General features: G+C 43.4%; 1 protein-coding gene across 1 annotated transcript in view; it reads left to right on the top strand.

Annotated features, from left to right (window-relative positions):
- Positions 1–6,969: 6,969 nt before the first annotated feature.
- Positions 6,970–26,137, top strand: part of HDAC2 (histone deacetylase 2) — a 57,827-nt gene continuing 38,659 nt past the window's right edge. The window contains exons 1-3 of the mRNA XM_073337100.1: positions 6,970–7,253; positions 25,008–25,120; positions 25,749–25,866. Of these exons, the coding sequence (XP_073193201.1) occupies positions 7,202–7,253; positions 25,008–25,120; positions 25,749–25,866 (283 nt within the window). The 5' untranslated portion in view covers positions 6,970–7,201. The remainder of the gene's footprint in view (positions 7,254–25,007; positions 25,121–25,748; positions 25,867–26,137) is intronic.

Raw genomic sequence — 26,137 nt, 5'->3', positions numbered from 1 at the left:
TCAAGGAAAGAAAAAGCTTGAAAAGCCCAGTGTTTCTGGAAGGTTTTTTTGCCGGTTTACTTGGAGCATTCATGATCAGTGTGCCTTAGGTGAAACATTTCATGTCCCTCCAGCACTCCCCGTTGTGAAACTGACTAGAAGCAGCGTGAAGCTGGAAGCCAGGAATACATTTATTTTTGCCAATAAATATAGGTTTAAAACTAATGTAAAATCTGTTACTATAAACATCCTGGCACAATGAAACACTCTGGAAACATTTATAGTGTTAATACCAAAATATGATGAAATGAGTAAAACGTAAGAGACTTTGTTCATAATAACTGCTAACCAGTTAACAGGTAGTAGACTAGTGTTAGAGCATAAAATTAAAACCTACTGTATGCTATTGTATCCACATATAATCACATACTGACATAACAGAATGGCCACCTTACCCACTTAATTGCACAGAGTACAATTTTCCTGTTAGAATTGCAGAGTGGATCTCAGATACCACAGCTGAAACTGTGACTTGTCTGTGTTTCTAACGGGGGAAAAAAGGGGACCCTTCTCCATCTTTCATGTAATCAGTTTGACTTTATGGCAGCTTCACTACACATAACATAACATGTTGGGACAAAAGCTTCAGGAGAAGAAGGTATGATGTCTCAAAAGTAGGTAAATTTTACCAAATGATTCCCCACATCTTAATATTTCAGACCTGGCTGAAATGAAGATAATATCCAGCACCAAGGCTGTCCTTTCTATAAAGTAGAATAATTGATGAGCAAAAAGTCAACGGGAAGCCCCTACGGAGATACAGATGTATTAAAATTATATTAAAGTAGAAGAGTAACATTTTATACCAACACTCACTCACTTTTCTAAGATGTAAATAACCTACGCAGGTTGCAAAGCAACAAAAAATTGGGCCCAAAGAGGTATTGCCATGAAACAGGGAGACTCATTCTATCTGAGGGCTTGTGTATATGGGAATATAGTGGTGTAAGGTACAGTGTGAATTTAAACTATAACTCTCAATGTGGACACTCTTATGTCACTTTGGAAGGGGGTTACAACTAAATCAAAAGAGGCCACTCTTATTATGGAGGAAGACTGCCCACACAGGGAATTACATTGGTCTGTGTAGCTAAGCCTGTTTTGACTGCATACAGCTTGGGGTGTACCAGAATGCCCCACATAGTGGAGGTAAAAGTACTTCTTACAACAAACCATTGATTCAGCAACAGTCAGCTACTGTGCACTATTGTTACATTCATGATTGCTGATAGAAACACAGTGTGTATATCAGGCAATTATTGAACCAAATAATTGTCTCCAAGACTCATTCACGTATGCTTCTGACATGGGACTTTAAAGGGATCTGTGAACAAATGCATGTTAATAATGTGGTCTGTGCTGTGTTTTTAGGTGACACGAGGCACAGTCCGTCCACATAGGCATCCAGGACTATTCCCTAATGGCTTGTGCTGGTATGAATGGACCGTAAACTGGAATGAGAGAAGCAGAGCAGTGGGAATTACAAATGATCACAGGCTTCAGTTTCTCATTGTCATTTTACAATGTGGCACCACTGCAATACCTGTGAAGTGGCTGAAACAATTATCTTCCATTACAATGATTCCCAATTTTACTTCCTTCACACCATGCATGAGGAAAATCTTTAAGAGTATTCTCTACCCAGACCACATTTAAATAGATATAGGGCCATGCATTGTTTATATGGCAAATATGTAGCATACAACATTTGACCATGGAATGACACATTGTGTTTCCTTTTTCTACAGCATGAAGTAAAAACATCCAGGCCCCACTCCAGTGTGCCTTAGGTTTATATTTAACATATATCTACAGTGAGGGACTTTTGTTAGAAAATGCTGTTTATATAACATGTCTGGTGGTTCATAACATTTTTATGTTGAATCTAGTTCACATACATGGTGGACAGCTGTCTTTTAGTGAACAAGACCTAACTAGGCCTCTGTATGGATAAATGAGATTTAACTAGGGTAACACTAAGACCTTATTTCTATTTGAAAAGCTATATGTTTTGGTGGGTGATATGTGTCATCTAACTATCCATGCAGGTGCCTTTTAAGGTACTGTTGGCCTCTGAGAATTACACTGTGTTCATTTGGATTACAGAATATTTCTGGTACCTGTTCTGTGTCTAATAAATAAATCAAGAAACCCTGAAAAATAACTTTAAAACTGGATACCTAAATTTAGGATCTTAAATCCTTATTTAGGCTCAAGATCTATGGCCAAATTTTCAAAAGCACTGAACACTCAGCAGCTCCTATTGACATCAATGGGTGTTCAGCACTACTGAAATTCAGGCTCCTCATTTTGGTGACTAATATGAACTCTTAAGTTTGGATTCTTAAATTTAGTCACCAATGCTCAGATCCACAAAGGGACTCAGTGTCACAACACCTAACTTTTAGGTATCCAGAAGAGGGATCTGGGCTTGGGCCTGAGTCTGGCTTACATTATAGTATAGATAAACCTTTAGGAGCCGATCTCTGAGAGAGGGACAGAGCTTAAGACATGCCTTGTTATTATCTCCTATGGGCTTAGGCAGAAAATGGCTTTTATGGCTCTCATTCTATTAGGCACCTATCTCTCCCCATTCATTGTATAGGAAGCCTGGGTGCCTAATTCAGGCTTTGTGAATCACTGTGATCCACAAAGTGGAGTATCTTAAATCCAGTCCCGCTCCTGGAGATAGGCTCCTAAGGGTATGCCTACATAGAATCATAGAATATCAGGGTTGGAAGGGACCTCAGGAGGTCATCTAGTCCAACCCCCTGCTCAAAAGCAGGACCAATCCCCAATTAAATCATCCCAGCCAGGGCTTTGTCAAGCCTGACCTTAAAAACTTCTAAGGAAGGAGATTCCACCACCTCCCTAGGCAACGCATTCCAGTGTTTCACCACCCTCCTAGTGAAAAAGTTTTTCCTAATATCCAACCTAAACCTCCCCCACTGCAACTTGAGACCATTACTCCTTGTCCTGTCCTCTTCTACCACTGAGAATAGTCTAGAACCATCCTCTCTGGAACCACCTCTCAGGTAGTTGAAAGCAGCTATCAAATCCCCCCTCATTCTTCTCTTCTGCAGACTAAACAATCCCAGTTGCCTCAGCCTCTCCTCATAACTCATGTGTTCCAGACACCTAATCATTTTTGTTGCCCTTCGCTGGACTCTTTCCAATTTATCCACATCCTTCTTGTAGTGTGGGGCCCAAAACTGGACACAGTACTCCAGATGAGGCCTCACCAATGTCGAATAGAGGGGGACGATCACGTCCCTCGATCTGCTCGCTATGCCCCTACTTATACATCCCAAAATGCCATTGGCCTTCTTGGCAACAAGGGCACATTGTTGACTCATATCCAGCTTCTCGTCCACTGTCACCCCTAGGTCCTTTTCCGCAGAACTGCTGCCTAACCATTCGGTCCCTAGTCTGTAGCTGTGCATTGGGGTCTTCCGTCCTAAGTGCAGGACCCTGCACTTATCCTTATTGAACCTCATCAGATTTTTTTTGGCCCAATCCTCCAATTTGTCCAGGTCCCTCTGTAGCCTATCCCTGCCCTCCAGCGTATCTACCACTCCTCCCAGTTTAGTGTCATCCGCAAATTTGCTGAGAGTGCAATCCACACCATCCTCCAGATCATTTATGAAGATATTGAACAAAACCGATTTAGTTATAACCCCCTTCCAAAGTGACATAAGAGTGTCCACATTGAGTCTGTATTGTCCTGTGTGTTTGTTTGTGGTCCATAGGTAGATATAGTCTGAGCAGGTGGTATCATAAGCCAGTGGTCTCCAAACTGGGGTGTGCACCCCCTAGGGGGTGTGCGAGATGATCCCAGGGGATGCGCAGCACCAGGAGAGCCGACGGACAGCACTCCGCCGTTTTTTTTCTTCGGCGGCAGCTCTGCACATCCAAAGCTGGTGTTCCCCTCTGGTGGCCTGCCTGCTGTAAGTCTTCCATTCTTCTTCCATTGGTGGCGCACCTGCGGCTGGTCTTCCAGTCTTCTTCTGTCGGCGGCGCGTCTCTGGCAGGTCTTACAGTCTTCACCTTGGGGTGCGCAAGCCAAAAAGTTTGGAGACCATTGTCATAAGCCATACCTGCACCCGGGTAACTGCATGAACGCAAAGAGTCTTCAGCCGCTTACAGGGAGGCAGTAAGCCATGTGGATGCTAGCACAACACCTTGTTAATCCCCCCATGAATTTTGACCCAATGCTGGGTTCTGATAGCTGCAAACCTTTTCCCAGAGTAGGCATTTCAGATGGGTAGTAACATTTTGGGGAAAGGCATATCTTCCAGGCCTCCATCTGTAAGTCGCCAGCCCATTACAATTGCAGATGTGTTGTTCAGTTACCATAAGCTTGAAAACATCTTTGGTATACATGGGTGGGTTCCCCATGTCCCTTTGCAGTCAGGAACCTCCAGGATTGTTATGTCCTCCAGAATGTGGAATGCCTGAAAAGATTGAGAAACCATGGATAGTAAACCACAGCAACTGGATCCCCCCAAGCTAAAATGGTCTGCAATTTTTAAATAATATCACTTATAAATTTCATCTTAGCATTATGTGCGAAGGCTGTACACTCTGCTTAACTCTCAGTCCAGGAAATGAGTCCTATATCCATGGCCCTGATACAGGTAAGAAACTCCATTCACTCAAAACCATTAGTTATTTCAGGGACATTGTCTATACTCACCACCTTTGGGTAAATCACATTCCTGAACACCTCAGAAACCTCCACCACCACAGCCCCCACCCTCAACTTGCCAACACCAAGCTGGTTAGCAACAGACCTGTAGCGCTTAGGAGTGGTAAGCTTCTAGATGGCTATAGCAACCCGCTTCTGGACCTCTATGGCCACCCTACTGTGTGTCCTGTCACTGGAGGGTTGGGGCAAGTTGATCACAAAGCTCCAGAAATGGAAAATGTGGCCCTGTTTCGATCTTGGCTGTGCAACATGTTTTACTTTGTAAAATCATGCCTACTGTGCATACAAGTAGGCATTGTATTTTTCCTAGGTATAGGAGACATTTATATGCTCTTACATAGGAATAACAGCATTGTCAAAAATTATAATTATCATATCATACAGCCTTTGTGATAGTGTTAAATGCACTATGAATGGAAAAGCATAAAAAACCCCTCTGCCTATGTGCAGTTAGCATACCTGGAAAAATGTTAGCTAATACACTACTCTGAATAAAAGAACGCCTTAATGCTTTCTTATGTAAAATTATCACATGTAATTTCATGTGGCATGGTATAAGTACAGCCTCATGAGTAATTATTCTTGCTGGAAAACATGTAAAATAGTGACATGCATGAAAATGAAAAATATTCACATGTTGAAATTGAACTGTTTTGAACTATACTGACAGGTTTCAGAGTAGCAGCCGTGTTAGTCTGTATTCGCAAAAAGGAGTACTTGTGGCACCTTAGAGACTAACCAATTTATTTGAGAATAAGCTTTTGTGAGCTGTAGCTCACAAAAGCTTATGCTCAGATAAATTGGTTAGTCTCTAAGGTGCCACAAATACTCCTTTTCTTTGAACTATACTGTTATTCTGAATTCATGAAAAGAACCACTCATGCCTTTTGGAAAAGGACACTGCTTGCGACAGTCACTGAAGTAAAACCTATACTGAGTTTTTTATTTTATTTTAGTTAATTTCCTATCCTTTGCCACTTGTGTATATATATATATATATATATATATATATATATATATATATGTCTATTGATGGCTGATGTTACACACTAAGGCAATGTGAGTAAAGTTGAGCATAGATCATAGGTGCCAACTCTGTGCATGCTCCAGCCCTGTAGCACCCACGGGGAACCCCTGTTATCAACTCGCCTCTTCCCACTGATCAGTGCTTCCCAGTCTCACAGGCCGCAATCAGCTGTTCTGTGGCATGCTGGAGGCTCTGGGGGGAAAAGGGGGAGGAGCGAGGATGTGGTGTGGTTGGGGGTAGAAAGAAGGGGGGGCTGGGGAGAAGAGGTGGGGTGGAGCTGGGGGTGGAAAAGGTGGGGGTCGAGCACCCCCAAACACATTGGAAAGTCGGTGCCTGTGGCACAGCTGTAAACCTTTTGCCAGACTTAATGACCAATCTGTACAACACATCACTCTGAAGTAAATGCAGTGGTGCATGTACAGCTGTTTTGGAGATAGCAAGCGTTGGGTATCCCTAGTGCAGCCGTTCTCAAACCGTGGCTTACGACCCCACAGTGGATCATGACCCCATTTGAATGGGGTCACCAGGCTGGCATTAGACTTGCTGGGGCCTAGGCCTGAAGCCCAAGCCCCACAGCCCAGATCCAAAGCCGATGCCCGAAGACTTCAGCTCTGGGAGGTGGAGCTCAGGCTACAGGCCCCCTGCCCAGGGCTGAAATCTTTGGCGTTTGGCCTTGACACACCCGTCCCGGGACTGTGTTTTGCTGCCAGCCCAGATCTCAAGGGGTGGCCAGCGCGGGCTAGGCAGGGAGCTGGACCCCAGCCCGTGCAGCACATTGTTCCAGCAGCTCTGTCTCGCGGGGCCACCTGCACCCCGGGGGGTGGCTGGGGCCCAGCCCCCAAGGGCCGCTGGCTGCAGAGCTCTGAGCGCGGCGGCAGCTGGCTGGCGTCTTCCCGCGAGGACGGGGAGCCGGCGGCGGATGCGCAGCCCCTGTCCCCCGCCTCCTCCTGGAGCACGCGACGCGATACAGGCCGACGGGCGGGGGGGGGAGGATGCTCCGCGCATGCGCCGGAGCAGAGGCTGTCCTCATTGTGGGGAGGGGGAGAGCGCGCACCACCCCCTACCTCGCGCGGGCGGGCGGGCGGTACCACTGTGTAACGCTGAGGGTTGGGCCCCACACCCATTTCCTTTGTCACGGGGGCGCCTTCCACCGCTTCCCGCTCGGGCCAGAGTGGGGGGTGGGAGGGTGTCGCTCCGCGTCCAGCGCTGGAGGGCGGCGGGCGAATGGAGCGAGGGACGCGGGGCTGAGGGACGCGTACGTCGCCCCCTCCCCCCGGCTCGGCCGCAGAGTGGGCGCGTCCCCCTTCCCCGCTGTTGATGGTCGGGTCGTTGCGTGGCTGCCGCCGCTGCCCCCGGCGTCGCGAGTTCACGCTCGCTCGGCTCCCGCCCGCCCGCCCCGGCTTCAGCCTCGGCCTCCCGGCGGCCCCATGGCGTACAGTCAGGGCGGCGGCAAGAAGAAAGTCTGTTATTACTATGACGGTGAGCGGCGGGGGCGGGCAGCGGCGGGGCCACGAGCTGAGGGACGCGGAACTCGAGTTCCCCGGTTCCCCGCGCCCGGGCTTCTGCGTCTCGATCGCAGCCCCTGGGAGCTCTCCGGCGCCGCCGCCCCGGCCCCGGCAGCGGGGTGTCTGGTTCCAGGCACGGCTGGGGCTGGGCGGCTGGGGGCGGCCCCGCCTAGGGGCGGCGGCGGCGGCGGGCTGCTGGGGCCGATCGCAGCCCCCGTTATCAAGGCGACGCTCTTAGCGCCTGGCGTAGCAGCTGGGGAGCCTCCGTGTCTCTGGCGGAGAAGCGGGTGGCCGAGGGCGATGAACCGCCGCGGCTGCCCCTTGTGTTTTGGCAGCCTCCCGGCCGGGGCAACGCACACTGGCGTGCACGACAGTTTGCTGGCCGTGTCTGCGCATCTTGGCTCGGGGATGCTCCTCAAATGCGCAAACTACGTCTTGTGACTTATCTGACCAATACCACATAGCTAAGCCATGTTTGAAATTTGGGTTGCTTTGCATTGCGTTTCATGTATTTGCAGCACACCGTAAGGTGGTAACTTCCCTGTCTCCCATCCCGCCCCCCGAAAAACACTCTACACAAAGCAGGAAAGTTCCCTTTGCTCGCTGACTTTCTGCTCGCAGCGTGAGGCTAAAGTTATTGGTCAGATTACTTGTTTGAGGCTAAGTTTCTGCATAAATAAAGATGCATGGGATAAGTCTTACTCTTGACAGTTGAGAATGGGTGGCATGGATGGGGGATTTTGCTATTAGAGGTAGTGAAGAAAGGTGATGAGACTGCTTTGCGTTCCTATTACATGTATTGTCATAATTTGAGATCTGGAGAGCAGAGTCTCCAGCCTAGGATGATGCCAGAGGTGCTGCTGCTGTGGTAGATGGGCTGATCAGAAATCCCAGACCTGAAGAAGGTTTCAGAGTAACAGCCGTCTCTGTGTGGCTCAAAAGCTCTCTCTCACTAGTAGAAGTTGGTCCAGTAAAAGACATTGCCTCACCTACCTTGTCTATTCAGAAAAATGGCAGATTTGTTGGGGCCTAGTCAGGGTTTCTAACATGCTGCCAAGACAGGCAGAGTTGTGTGGTTACCGCCCCCTTCTCTTTGTCCTTCACTCTGCTTCTTTGTTCAGCATAAGGGGGAAAAGAGGCCCCTGTTAAGGAGAATTTTGCTGAAACTGGCATCTGACTTTTCTCTGGAAGAAGAGTAGGCACTGTTAGTCTTACTGAAGGGAAGATTGCACTGATATTTCTGTTTATATTTGCCTGTCTTGAAACTAAAAATGTAGGTATATGGTTGTGCAGTGTATCAGAAAAAGCAAAATCTGCTTGGTTAGTAGACCATTTCACTAGAGTGCAATACTGTGGCATTTTAATAGTAGCCTAAGAATTGTAAGCTCCATTGCTTGGATTCCTACACAGCTGAAAAACTACATGGGGAAGGAGAATGAAAAAAGCACTGGGTTAAGGAACAGTTCTGTGTTGGCAGGGTGATGAACTAGTGATCAAATTGGTCTCAACCACCTCAGATTTCCTTGAAAATGGATGTTCTTATGGTCAGTTGGAGACTCAGTATTTTCCTCCATGACTGTTCAGACTCCTAATTATTTAACATTTCTCCTGCTGTGTGAGAGCATCTTTCCCATTGTCTGCTGTGCTCATCAATATTCATAGTTTCAGAGTAACAGCCGTGTTAGTCTGTATTCGCAAAAAGAAAAGCAGTACTTGTGGCACCTTAGAGACTTGGTTAGTCTCTAAGGTGCCACAAGTACTCCTTTTCTTTTTGCGAATATTCCTAGTATTCATCTGGGTTAGAATGTTTCAGAAGACTTTTTTTTTAAACCTGAAACCAGCATTGAATGAAGTGCCAAAGTCAATGGTTATTTTACATTCTTTCCAAATGTAATAGATCAAAACTGCGTACTTAGAAATTAGCAAAGCTTATCAGAGAAAATTTCAAAACTAATTTCTGATATAGCTGGGAAAAGTTCCTAACCCACTTACAGTTCATTCAGCATTTCTTCTAATTTCCATGCTGTGTTGTACCCACAGAGGTTTGTAAATGTTCCTCCTACTGTATGTAAAGGGAAAAGGGCTCACGACCTTAAATGATATGAAAGTTGTAATATGAAAATACTACAACAGATATGGAAGTACATCTGTGGGTGGATGCAAACTTACACCTAGCTGATGACATCAAGCTGGAGTTTATTAAAGATTTCTTTGCTGTTTGTTGTGTCAAAGACTTTTGTAGAGAAACATGACTCCTTCATTCAAGTTTTGATTCCAATTTTCACTTTGTTTCTTTGGAAATATGTAGAAGTCAAGAAGTGTACACTAAAAATTGTAAACGTGTAAAAGAGGCACACTAATTCAATGTAGTGTGTTTTAAGATGTAATTTAGTACTTTCCCTACTTTGTAGTAATTTTAGTATGGTTATTGGCAGAGAGAAGTTACTCTATCAAATCAGCATTTCACTTTGCAAATCTGCTTACTGCATGTATTGAGATTAACATCTGCTTGTCTTATTGACTGTTTTGGTACCTTTAAGTCTTGTTAGTACCGCAAAACTCAGCAATGGGAGAACTAGCTTGATTTTACTCATGCTTATGCTTGTAACAGAGTTGTTAATGAAGTCCATGTTGCAGAATTTTTATTGCTGGTGGTGATGTGTTGAGCTAGAAAGAACCCTAGCTTCACTTTCAAATCATAAGCTAACTGCAGTGAAGGGAGCATTATTTTACTTGAACTGAGCAAGTATGATATAGAAATGCTGAGATAAACCCATGAACCCATGAGGTTATTTTTAGATTAAATGCATTCTATTGCCAGCCTTCAGAATTGGAATGTGTCGGCTTTAAGGGTATATTCACACTGCATTGTAAACTCAGGACTGTGGGACTTATTTTTGTTCAATGTTCCCAAGCCTGTGTTTAGGTATATCCATTATATTGTAAACCTGGACTGACAGTTGCTGGACCTGGATCTCACGGCCATGCTAACGTGTCTATACTGCCCTATGCAGACCTTCAGACTTGGTTCTGAGGCTTCAGCTACATTCACACTGAAAACACTCTGACACTTGGGCTCTGACTCACTCCAGCATGGTCCTGAGTGCTTGCTGACCTGAGTCAGACTGATTTGTGTGTGGAGGGAAGGGAGGTGTAGGGCTCAAACCTGAGTCAGAGCCTGGGCTTAGTGTGTGATGTAGACATATAGTATATTAAAGTAGTATTTTGGTTTACAAATGTCTCTTAGGTCCTTCCTTGTTCACGTTGTCTAGAATAGTGCTTAGATACAATGAGCTATTAAAGTGGTTAAGCACAGTTTTGTAGAACCATACTGTACAGTTTTCGAACAATACTGTAACTAGCCCAGTTGCAGCTGATGAGTAGATTCATAGACTACAAGGTAAGAAGGGACCATGGTGATCATGCTGTCTGACCTGAATAATCCAGGTCCTAGAACTTCCCCAAAATAATTCCTAGAGAATAGTTTAGAAAAACATCCAGTTTTGATCAGCGTGAATTTGATTTAAATCACTAGTCAGGAAGACTCAATTTAATCATGGATTTCTACCTAGAAGTGTATTCTTGTTGGTTTTTATAACCTTAATACATTATATTCTTCATAACTCAGATATAGGTTTCATTTTTAGAAGGTACACGCTATACATTTTTGAAGTGATTTATTTTGAAAACTTTTCAGATTACTTTTACAGCTCTATCAGAAAATGAATGATTGGTAATTTTATTTACTTATTTATTTCAAAGGTAATTGAAGAAGATATTTATGAAGTCATTGGGAGGTGAACTATCTCAAATTCAACAGGTTAATCATTAATATTTGGAGGATTTTCTTGCCATGCTGTATTAGGAGGAGATCATCACCAGACAGACATTTAAATTGTTTTATTTAACTAAACATTATGTATTCTGGATTTCTTTCTTCAACAGTAAACATATAATATTATAACAAAGCATATGAATTTTTGAATTTAGTTGAAGATTCAATGTTTTTAAAATCAAACCTGATTTTTATTTTGTTTTTAACTAAAATATTAGCAAAACAAAAATTAAATCCACTATGTCAGTCAGGTCAACATGAGAAACTTAAAATATTGGCCTCTGCAGCTAACTCAGTCGTCTTCACTTTCATTTTCCTGTTTGTTCATAATCTGGAAAAGAAAAACCAGCTTTCCTGTTTTTTCAGGTCCCAAACGATTTCTCAATTTGGCATGAATTAGTCCAAAGGAAGAAAATATTGTTTCTACCCTGGCAGAAGAAGCTACTGCTGTTAAAAGTGAGATTATCACTTCAACAGTCTCTGAATCCAAGTGCTTAAGTGACTTCCACCAGTTCACTGGTGTGACTTGCTTTAAAACATCATCAGCAGACATATATTTCTTGAATGGTTAATTACCCTTACTGTTAAAAATTCACATCTTACTTTTTTTTTTTTTTTTAATTTATCTAACTTCAACTTCCAGCCATTGGATCTTGTTATATCTTTGCTAGATTGAAGAGCCATTTAGCATATTTGTTCCCCATGTAGGTACCTATAGACTATAATGAAGTCAACCTTTAACCTTCTCTTTGTTAACCTAGATAAATTGAGCTAATTGAGTCTCTTACTGTAGGTATGGTATGTTTTCTAATCCTACAATGATGGCTCTGCTCTGAACCTTCTCCAATTTATTAACATCCTTCCTGAAAAGTAGACATCAGAACTGGATGCAGTACTCCAGCTGTCACACCAGTGCCAAATAGAAGAGTAAAATAAGCTTTCTAATCCTACTTGTGTTAGCCCTTTTGGCCATAGAGTTGCACTAGGAGTGCACATTCAGCTGAGTATTCCCACAAAATGTTCAGAGTCACTGCTTCCCAAAATAGTCGCCCATCTTGTATACGCTCAGGAACAAGGAATATATGCCATACTTAGATTTACATTTATCCATATTAAAACATACATTATTGGCTTGCCTCCCAATCCGATGTCTCTGTCAGTGACCTGTCCTCTTTACTGTTTACCACCCTCCTCAATTCTTGTGTCAGTTTCAAACTTTATCAGAGATGATTTTGTTTTCTTACAGGTCATTGATATATTGTAGGCAAACATATTGCAAGTATTTTTAGATTTTCTTATATGTATCCTGCACAATTTAATATGGATGTTTAAAAGGTCCCTTCTGCACTGATATTGTAGAGATCTAGGCAGGAACATGTTCCATGTCGGCAAGACTAAACCCGTTTGAATTATGGGCAGGGCACTACTGTGCTCAAATGCCGTTTAAATACGGTAACATTTGTAATATAAATCAGCCACAGTTCAGCATGTTATGTGTGTATGTAAAGTATTCTAAAACTGAAAACTATTTCATATGTGTTTCCAAGCCCTGTGCCTAATAGTCTGGAAACCCCATACATCAGCCTCCATGCTGTGTTCCTGTAATGGTGTTAGGCTGGTCTTCGAATGTAGTTGTGACTATGCTGACAAGCTTAAGACAAGCTAAGAAAAATCTTTGGAGACACAACTAATAGAAAAAACTGAAGTGAATGTGCAGGGGGGCAGCGGTAGCTCAGTGGTTTGAGCATTGGCCTGCTAAACCCAGGATTGTGAGTTTAATCCTTGAGGGGGCCATTTAGGGATCGGGGGCAAAAATTGGGGATTGGCCCTGCTTTGAGCAGGGGGTTGGACGAGATGACCTCCTGAGGTCCCTTCCAACTCTGATATTCTATGATTCTGTGATCCTACGATTGGCTGACTACCTTTCCAAACATTCTGCATCATGAATTTGTCCACTGCTTTGTAGATACATTTGTAATGACTTTACTAGAAAGCATAGAATTTTCACATAGAATTGAATGTGTGGGAGTAAATTATCACTTGGAAAAAACAGACTAGAAATAGATACACAGTTACTTCAAGTGTAAAGCTTTTGAAGTATGTTATAGTAATGTGGTGGCCAAGCTGTCATGTGCATACATAACTTTTTTTATATATAGCTTAATTTACAAAATGTGGTATACTCTTTGGCTCTGATCCTACTAGTGTAAGACTGACTTCTTAATTGTACTTGTTACTGAACTGACTTGAGAAACTTTATGCTACTTTTGTAAAAGCGCTTACTAAAGATGCAGCCTATTGAAGTGCTTCTACAGGCATTTGGCTGCCTTGTAAGCTTGCTTGTAGCTACTGAATACGCAAGCTAAATTTTTTAAAGCTTAATTTTTTTTATAGTTAACAATAGTAGATCCCATTGAATTTAATGGGGAGCTGTGGGTATTTAACCCTTTCTTTCGCTGTAAGTGCTAATCTAAAAAAGCCTCCAAAACCTGTGCACACCTGTTAGTTCTTGCTAACTGTTCTTTTAAATTCAGGACCATCTCTACTGCAAAGAGAACGTTGTAGAAGACGAGTGTAATATGCAGTTTAAAGTAAATACTTCAGAGATCAGAATGTGGCAATATACATATAGTAACTTTGTAAGTTTGAAATATTTTAATTTCAGTTAATGCTGGGAGATAAAGTGGGAGAAGCCAAAAAAACCCCAAACATTGCTAGGACATCTGATCTCCATTTGTATTCCATTTTTATAGCATAACATGAGCACAATGCAGGGGCAGAAAACAAACCTTAATTTTGAATTTCTATTTGGTTTGTCACAGTTTATGCTTAGAAGAACTCTTGTGCACAACAGCATCTCAGCGTTGGTGCAGTTATTAGTGCCTGACAATCACATAATTGATATTGGACAGACTACAGAGCAATTGCTTCCAGTCTGTCTTTGCTGAAACCCTCTTGTGACAAACTGGTAGATTTTTCCCCTTGAGCCCCTTATGCTTTGTCCCAGAAATTGCTATCTTATTTTTTGTCTATTCTCTCATTTTACTGTCTCCGTAATTTTTTTTCACTTATCTTTTTTTCTCCTCTTGATTTTCTTACTCTCTTTCCTTCGCCTCTGTAGTTTTCTCCATATTACCGGAGACTCACCTACACTGGCAAAAATCAAATGTTCATAATTCACCAGAGTAGCTGTGATAGAATATGCAGTCTTAGGGTAGTCATCAAGGTATGTGTACATTTACAGCAGCATGTAGCGTACAGACACTTCACGCCCAGCTATCATGGATATAAATAGCAATGAAGATTGTGTGGCCTGCCTTAGGTGAGTAAAGTGCCTGCATGTCTAAAGGCTAAGGTAAATACCTTACACTCTCTCTACGCACCTAAGCAGTGGCTCCCATTTCTACACTGCTATTTTCATCAGCATAGCGTCCTGCTGCCTGCCCCTGCCAGAGCAGTTCGTCGCTGCTCTGGAGCCTTTCCACACTGCCTTCCACATTGCTGCCACATGTAGCCACGCTTGTCACTGAAATGTGTACATGCAGCTGGCTTTTACTGCAGGCATGGAGCTATACATGTAATGCCTGTGTTCTAGATGCCATGGTAAGGCCTCAGGTATTTGTCCTCTTATAGTTTTTAATGCTGTTCTTTTACCTCTAAAAGGAAAATGCCATTCTATTCCTATTAGCCAAACATGCAAACTGCTTCCATTTCACATATAAGTGCTTAAACTGACTTTATAATATTTATTATAAATAGTTCCCTGGAAAGGAAGACTTCCTTACAAATTAAAGTAAAGGTTGATAGATGTGATGAATACATCTATGGAGGATACCAGGACAAGCTTTTAAAATGAAAACTTATATACTTATCTGGACAAAGGGTTTGGCAACACTTGCAGATGTAGAGCGCTGTGAGTTAAACCAGCCCTGGGAAAGCACTACAGTGTGTTCACACTGTCAGCTGCAAGCGCACTGGCGTGGCCACATTTTCGGCACTTGCAGCGGCACTGGGAATGGTGCATTATGGACAGCTATCCCACAGAGCACCTCTTCCCATTCTGGCTCTGTGGCTTGTGGGAAGGGGACAGGGGGTGCGGGGCAGTCTGGGTCCTGTCCCAACGCTCCGCGTTGCATTGCTTTGCATCCAGCAATCCCTGTACTTCCGTCTGGATTTGGCGCCATTTTTCAGCATTTTTTGTACTGCGCGCTCTGTCTTCCCTTTCAGTCTGCGGGAATGGATCCCGAACTTCTGAGGAATATGCTGATGGGTCTCACCAGCATGTCACAAATGGCAGTCGAGTTACTCCTTAAGTTACAAACAGACAGAGAGGAGTCCGACGATGATGTCAACTCGCATAACACATATGACACGAGTTTGCTTGTGGCATTCACGGACATGCTCACCACCGTGGAATGCCACTTTTGGGCTCGGGAAACAAGCACTGAGTGGTGGGATCACATCGTCATGCAAGTCTGGGATGACTAGCAGTGGCGGCAGAACTTTCGGATGAGAAAAGCCACTTTCATGGGACTGTGATGAGCTCGCCCCCACTCTGCAGCGCAAGGACACAAGATTGAGAGCTGCCCTGCCGGTGGAGAAGCAGGTGGCTATTGCAATCTGGAAGCTGGCAACTCCAGACAGCTACCGATTGGTCACTAACCAGTTTGGAGTGGGAAAGTTTACCGTTGGAATCGTGTTGATGCAAGTTTGCAGGGTCATTAATTGCATCCTTCTCAGAAGAACTGTGACTCTGGGTAAGGTGCATGACATTGTGGCTGGCTTTGCACAAATGAGTTTCTCTAACTGTGGAGGGGTGATAGATGGGACGCATATTCCAATTCTGGCACCAGCCCACCAGGCCTCCAAGAACGTTAATCGGAAGGGCTATTTCTCTGTGGTTCTCCAGGCGCTTGTGGATCACCGTGGGCGTTTCACTGATGCAGGCTGGTCCAGAAAGATGCATGACGCACACATTTTTTGGAACACAGACCTGTTCAGGAAGCTGTAAATTGGGTCTTTCTTCCCAGACCAGAAGATCACCATGGGGAAAGTCGAAATGCCCATTGTGATCCTTGGAGACCCTGCTTACCCTTTCATGCCGTGGGTCATGAAACCCTACACGGGGAGCCTTGACCATTGAAAGAGCTCCTTGCGCTATCTGTAGGGGAAGCTGGACCTAGCCAGTGACAACATCCCCACGGTTATATCCGCGTGCTGTACCCTCCGTAACATTTGTGAAGGGAAGGGTGAAAGATTCACTCAGGCGTGGACCTCTGAGGTTGAATACCTGGAGGATGAATTTGAACAGCCAAAGAGCAAGGCTCTTAGGTGGGTCCAGTGCGGTGCTGCAAGGATTAGGGATGCCTTGTGGGAGCAATTTGAGGTTGAAAGCCACCAATAATGCCTGGTGCACTGCACAGGAGTGAAGTGCAGTGGTTCCAATGTTAGTAGGAATCTGTGTTTGCTACACTGACATGCAGTGTCTGTTTCTTTCCTGGGCTAAGGTATTTTTTACTTAATGCAATAATAAAGAATGTTTTCAAAGCCAAAAAAATCCATTTATTGAAAAGAAACACAACTGCTTTGGAAACAGAAGGGCAAGGGGGTGGGGAGGGGAACAGTACAATCACAGATTTACATATGTCCTGTTATCATACTCCGCCTTCCTGTTTGGAGTTCTGTGCAATAAGTGCTGCACTTCTGGCTAGCTAAAATGCATGGTGATGGGGATTGAGTGCAGTGGGTAAGGATCGTAGTTTGCAGGGTTGGGTGGTGAAGCCACAGGTGTTGGCAGCTGGTTGTGATAAGAACACGGATGTTGAGGAAAGTGGGTTGGAGATGACATGGAGGCACAAGGGAAAGAGTTTTGGGACAAGGGCTGCGGGGGGGCACGGTAGTGCTCCACCTGCATTGCTACGAGCGCCTGTCTCGAGTCCGTTTGGCGCTCCGTAATGCTTAGCAGCCTCTCTGTGCTTTGGTGCTGGCAATCTGCATTCTGCTGGCGGACTCTCCTTTCACTTTCCTGCCACTCCTGCGCTTTTTGATTTTCATTAAGGGACTGCTGCATGACTTCATGCCGCATGTCCTCTTTGCTTCTATGTGGCTGCTTCTTAATTCTTTGGAGTCTTTCGACCGGTGATAACAAGGATGGCTGAGATCTCAAGTTTGCATCTGTAAAGACAAAATGCAACACTTAACAGAGGCAGCATTGTTCACACTAGACGGAGCAATGATTCCGCCGTACTTAAAGTAGACAAACACAATCTACACAATAGCAGAATTTGCCCATCCCAGAGCAAGCGCACATAATTCACAGGAGCCCCAAAATGGTGAGTAAGCACAGGAGCAAGGGGGACTGATTGTTTTACGGCCGTACTGTCCTCTAGGGTTCTGTGCCTTGGGGAGAACCAACAGCTGCAGGGGGCCCTTATACTGAACACTGTCCCCACATTTTCCACAGGAGTTTGTTCTGGAAGATATCTCGCTGCTGAGGGTGTCCTGGGAAGGAAGGGAGGGTCTTCTACTACAATGCGGCTTCCGCCCTGGTTCATATGTAGCTTGCCTGTGTGCAGCAGTGGTCCCACTGCCTCATGGCACTGTGACACAGACATGTTAGCCTTTCAAGGACAAGGAGCACAGTAGCTCTGCCAAGAAACCCGCGCAAGCAGATTGCACAGCTTCTGCATGAGACATTTGAAGAGATCACTGAGGCCGATTACCGTCATGGGAGAGAGCACATCAATGCCCTATTCCGTATCTAGGCATGCATGCAGCCCTAACCCTCTTCACCTCAAGAGCCCACACCGAACAACTTCCTTCCCAAAATAAAAGCCACTTACCGGGCACCTCCTCCGGTGTTTATTCTCCCCGAAGCACCGGCTGCTGCAACTAGCTACCTTCCTCCTAGCTTGAGTACAGCTCCTGGCTACATGCATCTAGATATGTCAGGCTGTCGCCCTCCTCCTCAACACCCTCGCTTCTGCTTTCCTCCTTCTCCTGCCTTGTTGAACTGGGCTCTGAAGTGTCCATGGTGGTACTCAGAGTGGAGGTGGGGTCGGCCCCAAGTATTGCGTCCAGCTCTTTGTAGAAATGGCAAGTCGCGGGGGCAGCACTGGAGCGGCAGTTTGCCGTGTGGGTTTTATGGTAGGCATTCCGCAGCTCCTTCACTTTAACCCTGCACTGCTGTGCGTCCCGGTCATGGCTCCTTTCCGTCGTGTCCCTTGATATCTGCCCAAAGGTATCGTAATTCCTATGGCTGGAGCACAGCTGGGACTGGACAACTTCCTCCTCACTAACGCTGAGGTCCAGCATCTCGCCATTGCTCCATACTGAGGATCGCCTGGCGCGTGGAGGCATGGTCACCTGGAAAGATTCGCTGAGAGCACTCCATGCCTGGCTGAGAAAACAGGAAGTGGATTTTCAAAATTTCCAGAGAATTTAAAGGGCGGGTCTGACAGTTGATCACCTGACGGCAGGGCAATAGACTTCAAAGTGATGACCAGAGTTGCTAGAACAGGCATTGTGGGACACTTCTGGAGGCTGATCAGAGATCATTAACAGAGCAGGGCATCCACACTGGCGCCGCGGCGCTCCAGCCAGGCCACATCAAGCGTTATGCTTCTCATCAAGGTGGATTACCAGGAGCGCTCCAGCTGCGGAGTCCGGGCTCTCTCTGTGCCTTGCCAGTGTGGATGCGTTATGAGTTAGGGCGCCTGGGACCGCTTTAATGCGCTTTAACTCGCAAGTGTAGCCAAGCCCTAAGTTTCATGAAGGGAGATGTGTGCTCAAAAAGGTATTTCTGCTTGCCGTGGTGTTGTGCATTTCTGAAATATCTCCGCTTTCTTAAACACATCCTTCTCAGAAGGACTTGAACACTGAAAATATATTTAAAAGTTGTTTGTTACAGAGGCTTTTAAAAAAAATTAGGTGGACTGAGTAAAAATACTTAATTTTACTCAATGACATGGAATGCTTTTAATTCTGTTTGTCTCTCTATCCATTAACCTTTTGAGGAGAAAAATCAGTAATTCAGTCTCTATTTTAAACAATACCCTACTCATTTCCGAAATTATGATGTTAAGTTAGAAGATTGGTAGGAAATGTAAACTCTTTTTATTAAGCATAAATAACATTCCAAAATGCATTTCTTTTAACACCTGGAGAAAATATACTATTCAAAGGCTTTATTGTGCAATTATTTGGCTCCTTAAGTACCAGACTGTATTCCTGGCGCAAAGCCTTATGATTTAGTGGTTCAGCAGTAGTTTCATAAAACTAAATGCTTACCAGCGTGGGTCTTCCACCTATACTTTCGGCAGCATATATTGCTCTGGAGCACACTTGCCTAATTACCAAATATGGTAACATTTGGTAAGGTGTGTTAGCCAACTCCGGCAACATATTACTGTCTAAAGTATCTTATAACCCAGTCAAGCTTCAGGCCTGGATATCATTGCAGTGGTTGATCTCTTACCATTGGAATGATTATAGTTACTAACTTTTTATTAAAATCATATTGCATTGTTATTGGTAGACTTTGACACTAATTATGATATGCTGCTTAGTTGTAGGACCTAGTATAAGTGGAATGGTTTACTTTAAGTTGATTGTGTTCAGTCTTCTCAGACAACCTATAGCAGGGATCGGCACCGTTGGCACGCGGCCCGTCAGGGAAATACACTGGCGGGCCGGGGCGGTTTGTTTACCTGCAGCATCCGCAGGTTCGGCCGATTACAGCTCCTACTGGCCACGGTTCACCGTTCCAGACCAGTGGGGGCTACGGGAAGCGGCAGCCAGCACATCCCTCAGCCCACGCTGCTTCTCACAGCCCCCATTGGCCTGGAACGGTGAACCGCGGCCAGTGGGAGCTGCGATCGGCCGAACCACCGGACACTGCAGGTAAGCAAACCCTCACGGCCTGCCAGAGGATTTCCCTGATGGGCCGTGTGCCAAAGTTTGCCAATCCCCGACCTATAGGGTTGTGATGTGCAACTGTTTGTTTTCCCTGGGGGCTCTTGCTAGCGTAATCCTATGGTACATGCTTGTGTGGTCAATATGGTAGTAACACACTTAGGCAGTTCATCTAGCCATCCCAATATCTGTGTACTTGTCTGTATGTACATCAACACATACAGTGGCATGTAGAGTACAGACAGTGCACGCTCAGTTAGTTCATGTATAAATATCAGTGTAGACAATGAGACATGACTTAATCAAGTAGAGTGCTCTACATGTTTGAACCCTAGGGTATATGTCGTACACGACTCTCTACGTGCAGAAATAGTGTCTACGCTGCTATTTTTAATAGTGTAGTGTTCTGCTGCCTTCCCCTGCCAGAGCCTTTCCTTATTGCAGTGAAAGATTTCATTGAGCTGCCAGTGTCTTTCCCTGCTGCCTCCAAGCTGCTGGAGCCTTTCACTGCCACGTGTAAATATGTGTATCCTACACACCACCGCAAGTGTAGACAAGGTTAGAGTGCCCTCTTCATCAGGCCCAGACAGAATAGATTCTTGTTCACTTAATGTATGCCTACATTGCAATCAAAAACCTGTAGCATGGAGTCTCGGAGCCGGGGTCAGTTGATTCAGGCTCATGGGACTATAAAATTGCTGTGTAGATGGTCACGCTCAGACTAGAGCGTGGGCTGTGGGACCCTTCCCTCTTTCAAGATCTCAGACCCCAGGCTCCAGCCGAAGCCTGAACATCTACACTGCAGTTTTATGGCCCTGTAGTCAAAGCCCATGAGCCCAAGTCAGCTGACCCAGGATAGCCCTGGCCATTCTGCCAGTCTTTTATTGTAGTGTAGAATGTACCCTTATGGGTTGAGCCAACTCCCGCAGAAGTCAGTGAGTCTTTCTATTGATTTCAGAGTGTTGGGTTGGGTCTTTAATATTAGAATATTAGGACTTGAGCAAAAACAACCTGGGTCAAGCTATATCAGAGTAAAACCGAAATGATGCACTTTTTTCAGAGTAGATAAATTTGGCTCATTAAAATGCTTGTCTGTTCAAGTTAGTTTAATCTGAGGTTTTTACTCTATTCATCTTTGCTCATGGACACCAAGAAAGTAATGCCAGTTTGGTACAATTTCCTGAAAACTATTCCTGTCTCCAATACGGACCTAACCACAATAATATCTGAGTTTGTAACCTATCAACTGTGGGGGTGTTCTTTACCTGGGGGCTGGCTGGGAGCCACTGGAGCACTGACCTGGCACAGAACGTGCCTTAGTGGGTTAGTCAGAGCTTGTTATTTTGGTACTCCTTAGTTGCAGTGGCTCTTTTCTTTGGTAAAAATTCAAAGTCTTGGCTGTCACCTGGTATGCAATATATGGTTTATAATGCAGTTACGTCCAAGATTAGAATTTTCTCTATGCCCTGCCATGGTCTGTAGTCTGCAAGTGCTCAAACTGCCATTGGAAGCAAGCTATTCTCCACTGTGGATTGTTATTGCTTTTGCAGTTGCTCCTACTGGTTACTTTCTAAGGTTCACAACTGGCAACAGTTTCACAAGAGACAAGCCAACTCTTTTTCAGGTTAAGTGTGAATAGTTTTCCACCCAGTCTTCACCTACTCTTGCCAAAAAAAAAAAAAAAAAAATGCCTGTGGACCGTCAAATAGGTTTCTTGTCCCTGATAATGAAGTGGCATACCTTTTTTTTGTGCTAAATGACAACATATGAGAACTAAAAATACACGTAATAGAGTGCCTACTAATAACAATTACATTTGAATTTAGTCAGTGGTCTAAAAATGGTTGACGAATCGATGGTCCACAGTACAGAAAGTTTTGAGAGGGGAGACGGGTCCATGGGATTCTTTCTTACAAAGTGGCCTGTGAAATATGGAAGTGGGAAAATTACTAATCTTAACCTCTGTCCAGTGTTAGTCTGATATGCTGTCAGAACGAAGGTGGTGACCTTCATATAACGATCTAGATAGATAATTCTCTTAAGGACTAAAGAGATTATGTAACTTTTCTTTATCCACTAAACTTGAATAAAAACTCTGTTAATTTTATGTAATGCCCTAGTTGCCTGAGTAGAAATAGTATGCTTATATTATCAAAAGCTGATCTGTGTATTGAAATAAAGGAAGGTGGTAACACAAAGGGTAGTCCTATCCAGTCAGTGAGCTGCTAATATTAAGGCAAAAGTTTGTACAGCTGAGAAGTCTAAAGGAAGCTTGATTCTGAAGATGAAATAAGACATTAGAGAGAATAAAAACATTCGTTTTACTTTTTTTTTTAAAGAAATAAGATTCTGAAAAAATGAGCAATGTGCAGGGGAATGTTTCTGAATGAAACAAACCATATGTAAAATATGCATCCTAATGGGCACTTTGTGACCAACTTTTTTTCTCAAATACCTCTATCTCTTGTCTTTTCAGGAATGATTTTTAGGATGCACTCTGAAACTTCTAATTGGCACCCTAAGGCTATTCACTTAAGGTTGTCTTAAATATTTGACAAAGGGACTCCCTAGACATAAGGACTGAATAAATTAGATCAAAACTAGTTTATAACATTTGTAACATTTGCTCTATGTTCTGTTTCAGAGTAACAGCCGTGTTAGTCTGTATTCGCAAAAAGAAAAGGAATACTTGTGGCACCTTAGAGACTAACCAATTTATTTGAGCATGAGCTTTTGTGAGCTACAGCTCACTTCATCGGATGCATACCGTGGAAACTGCAGCAGACTTTATATACACACAGAGATCATGAAACAATACCTCCTCCCACCCCACTGTCCTGCTGGTAATAGCTTATCTAAAGTGATCATCAAGTTGGGCCATTTCCAGCACAAATCCAGGTTTTCTCACCCTCCACCCCCCCCCACACAAACTCACTCTCCTGCTGGTAATATGTTCTGTCACTGAGAATCAAAAGCCTCAAAATAAAATGGAATCCAAGGTTATAGGCATTGCATTTATTTTACACAATGGACCGGGCAAAAATATTCTAGAAAACATGAAACAAAAATAGGTTATACAGAAAATTAGTTACTGCAGAACTGTCAGGTTTATTGCCTTCTGCTAGCAAGAAGCTTGGTTGAAAAGAAAACAACTTTAACAAAGCTTAAATTTGGAGTTCTCAGGAACTGCGAGTCATCTGGCAATTAAAAGGGTGCCTTTTAGATCCACCTCCCTTCTTGTTTCAGACAGTAACATAATAGGAAGAAGAAAAGGAGTACTTGTGGCACCTTAGAGACTAACCAATTTATTTGAGCATAAGCTTTCGTGAGCTACAGCTCACTTCATCAGATGATCTGTAGCTCATGAAAGCTTATGCTCAAATAAATTGGTTAGTCTCTAAGGTGCCACAAGTACTCCTTTTCTTTTTGCGAATACAGACTAACACGGCTGTTACTCTGAAACCTGTCATAATAGGAAGACTAAATCACCAGTGGAGTCCACTTCTTAGTCCTCTTCAAGGTTTTCTGTCTCCCGTTATCTTATTCCTCCGTTTAGGCCTGTTAGTGTCTTCCCATTCTGCTTCAGTCCCCAGCTGTAGCCACCTTCTCTCCCGACACACCTCTGTCACTTGAGGGTTTCTGGCTCCAGCTTCCTTTCTCCTTCTGCTTCTGAAGTAGTTTCCTTGGTTCTTTTTGGGGTGGATTGATTTAAATCACCAAGTAGAAATCCTAGGTTTAAGTAATTGATTTTAATCAACTTTTCCATTTGTTTTTCAGTATTGTCTAAAGAAATGTATGTTCTTATTGATTGGTATGACCATTAAAACATGTTCATTTACAGCGAAATAGAGCCTTTACACTAGATTTTGGTACATCTTTTTGCTACCCAAGAGGGTACACTACTGCAATATACATTTATTTAAGCAATTATATATCTTTAATATTTTCAGATTCATATTGTACATTTTAGTATGTTAGAACATGGTGAATGATGTATTGCTTGTTTATGAAATAATTTTTTGCTCATAATTTGTGTCAAGCTGCATTGGATGTTAACTGGAATTCAGTTAAACACACAAAACAACATAGAAATGTTATTAAACATAACAAGCCCTTAATACAGTACATGGCCTATTATGCCATATTTATAAAGCTTGAGCTCAAAAGTTAGTTTCCCCTGATTCCTTCTTTATATAGAAAAGCAACCTTTAACTCAAAAGTTTTTGATAGGCTTGTGGATTCAGTATGTTTAAGAGATTATATGATAAAGCCTTAATATATTTTGTATTAAATTCAGATTTAAATTTAAGCAGGCTTATTTTTTAAAGAAAAACTTAATTTAAACAGAATAAAAAATGTCGCCCCCCCCCCCCTCAATCTGATTTTTATCTACCTGGTTGCCTTTGACTGCCTCCAATGGCTGGTTCTCTGAGGGTTCCTCTGGCTGCTGGCCTTGGCAGTATTGGTGGTGGTCTCTTCACTAGCAGTTTCTTTGACAGCACGAGTAGCTACTAGATAGTTGCCACCATAGAAGCCTATTTGGAGAGGTGGTGGGTCTCTCAAGTGGCAGCTGCCTTTGATGGGTTTCCTTGGCAGTTGTTTTGGGAGTAGCTGCTTCTGGGAGGAGGCAGACCCTTTAATGGAACAATGCCCCTGATGAAAGCTCCATATCCATTTTCTGGTGCCCCCCAGTGGACCCAGTAACATCATGTGGCTACCCAGCTGTTCTGCATGTCATGCTGTGAAACCTCTGTGTTAAACAGTAGTTTTGACAATATAATTAAAGATCCTGATCACACCTCATAAACAGTGACTCCTCCCAAACCTGGCTGGAGAAATTTTAAAAATTAACCCTTTTATGTCTATCCCTGTATGCAGGTCTGCAACTAGAAGAAATAATTAACAAATAAATATGGGGGATGGGAATGCTGTGAAAAGTTGTATCTTATAATATTAAATATAATTGTTTATCATTTATAGGTGATATTGGAAACTATTATTATGGGCAGGGCCATCCCATGAAACCCCATAGGATCCGTATGACTCACAACTTGTTGCTAAATTATGGCTTGTACAGAAAAATGGAAATTTATGTGAGTATAAGCAGCAGTCTGGACACTGAAAATGTTTAAATTACTTTTAAAAGATACAGCAATTTTAAACCTTTTTTTTCCCCCCATTACATGTGAGGAATTATTTCTAGAAGCTGATATTTTCCTCTTCTATTTGGGAAACGTTAATTAATCTTCGTTCTTTCCCCCCAGTCTTTGACAACTTAAAATGAAGCAGAACTTTTCAACTTACACAGGAGCCACTGCTTGCTACCCATATGTGGCAGAAAAGCAGGGTTAGGCCCCTGTGGGGAGGGTGGGTTGTTTTTTTTGTTTTGGGGTTTTTTTTAACATTTTTGTTTCAGGGTAATATATAATATTTCTGCCATCATTAATTATGTCAGCACAATTGGCAAAACATAATGGAGGCTGCACTATAAAAATATTTTGCATGTTAAATTTTATTAATGGAGTTGTAGCTACTTTTACTCTCTATCCAAATATGCTTAGGGTACAGAGTTTTTCCAGTGTCTGTTTATAATACCTTTAAGGTAGTTCAGATTGGTTGCATGAATTTTATCTCTGGTTTAATCTGATTTGTTAAAAACTAACATTTGTTGCAATATTATTTTTTGTTAGAGTAAAATTAACTTTACTTTCTTGTTTACAGCGACCCCATAAAGCTACAGCTGAAGAAATGACCAAGTACCACAGTGACGAATACATCAAATTTCTTCGATCAATAAGGCCAGACAATATGTCTGAATATAGCAAGCAGATGCAGAGATGTAAGTCTCCAAATTGGACTAAGTCTACATTATTTATTCATGTACTGGATTGTTAAGTACTTCATATATATAAAGTGTGAACATGCATTGGTTGTCTAAATATTTAACAATGCAATGGGTTCATGGCATTGTTTCTCCTTTACGTCAGTCTATAAAGAGCTTCTAGTTTTTGTCTCAAGATTACTCAGAACACCAAATGCTCTTCGAGTATACAGTTATTAGTATGGGGTCAAATTCTCCCCAATACAATACACCCCATTCTGAGAACTTA

The sequence above is a fragment of the Lepidochelys kempii genome, chromosome 3 (genome assembly GCF_965140265.1).
Source record: "Lepidochelys kempii isolate rLepKem1 chromosome 3, rLepKem1.hap2, whole genome shotgun sequence".
NCBI lineage: Eukaryota > Metazoa > Chordata > Testudines > Cheloniidae > Lepidochelys > Lepidochelys kempii.
This window is presented reverse-complemented; position numbering and strand designations above follow the sequence as displayed.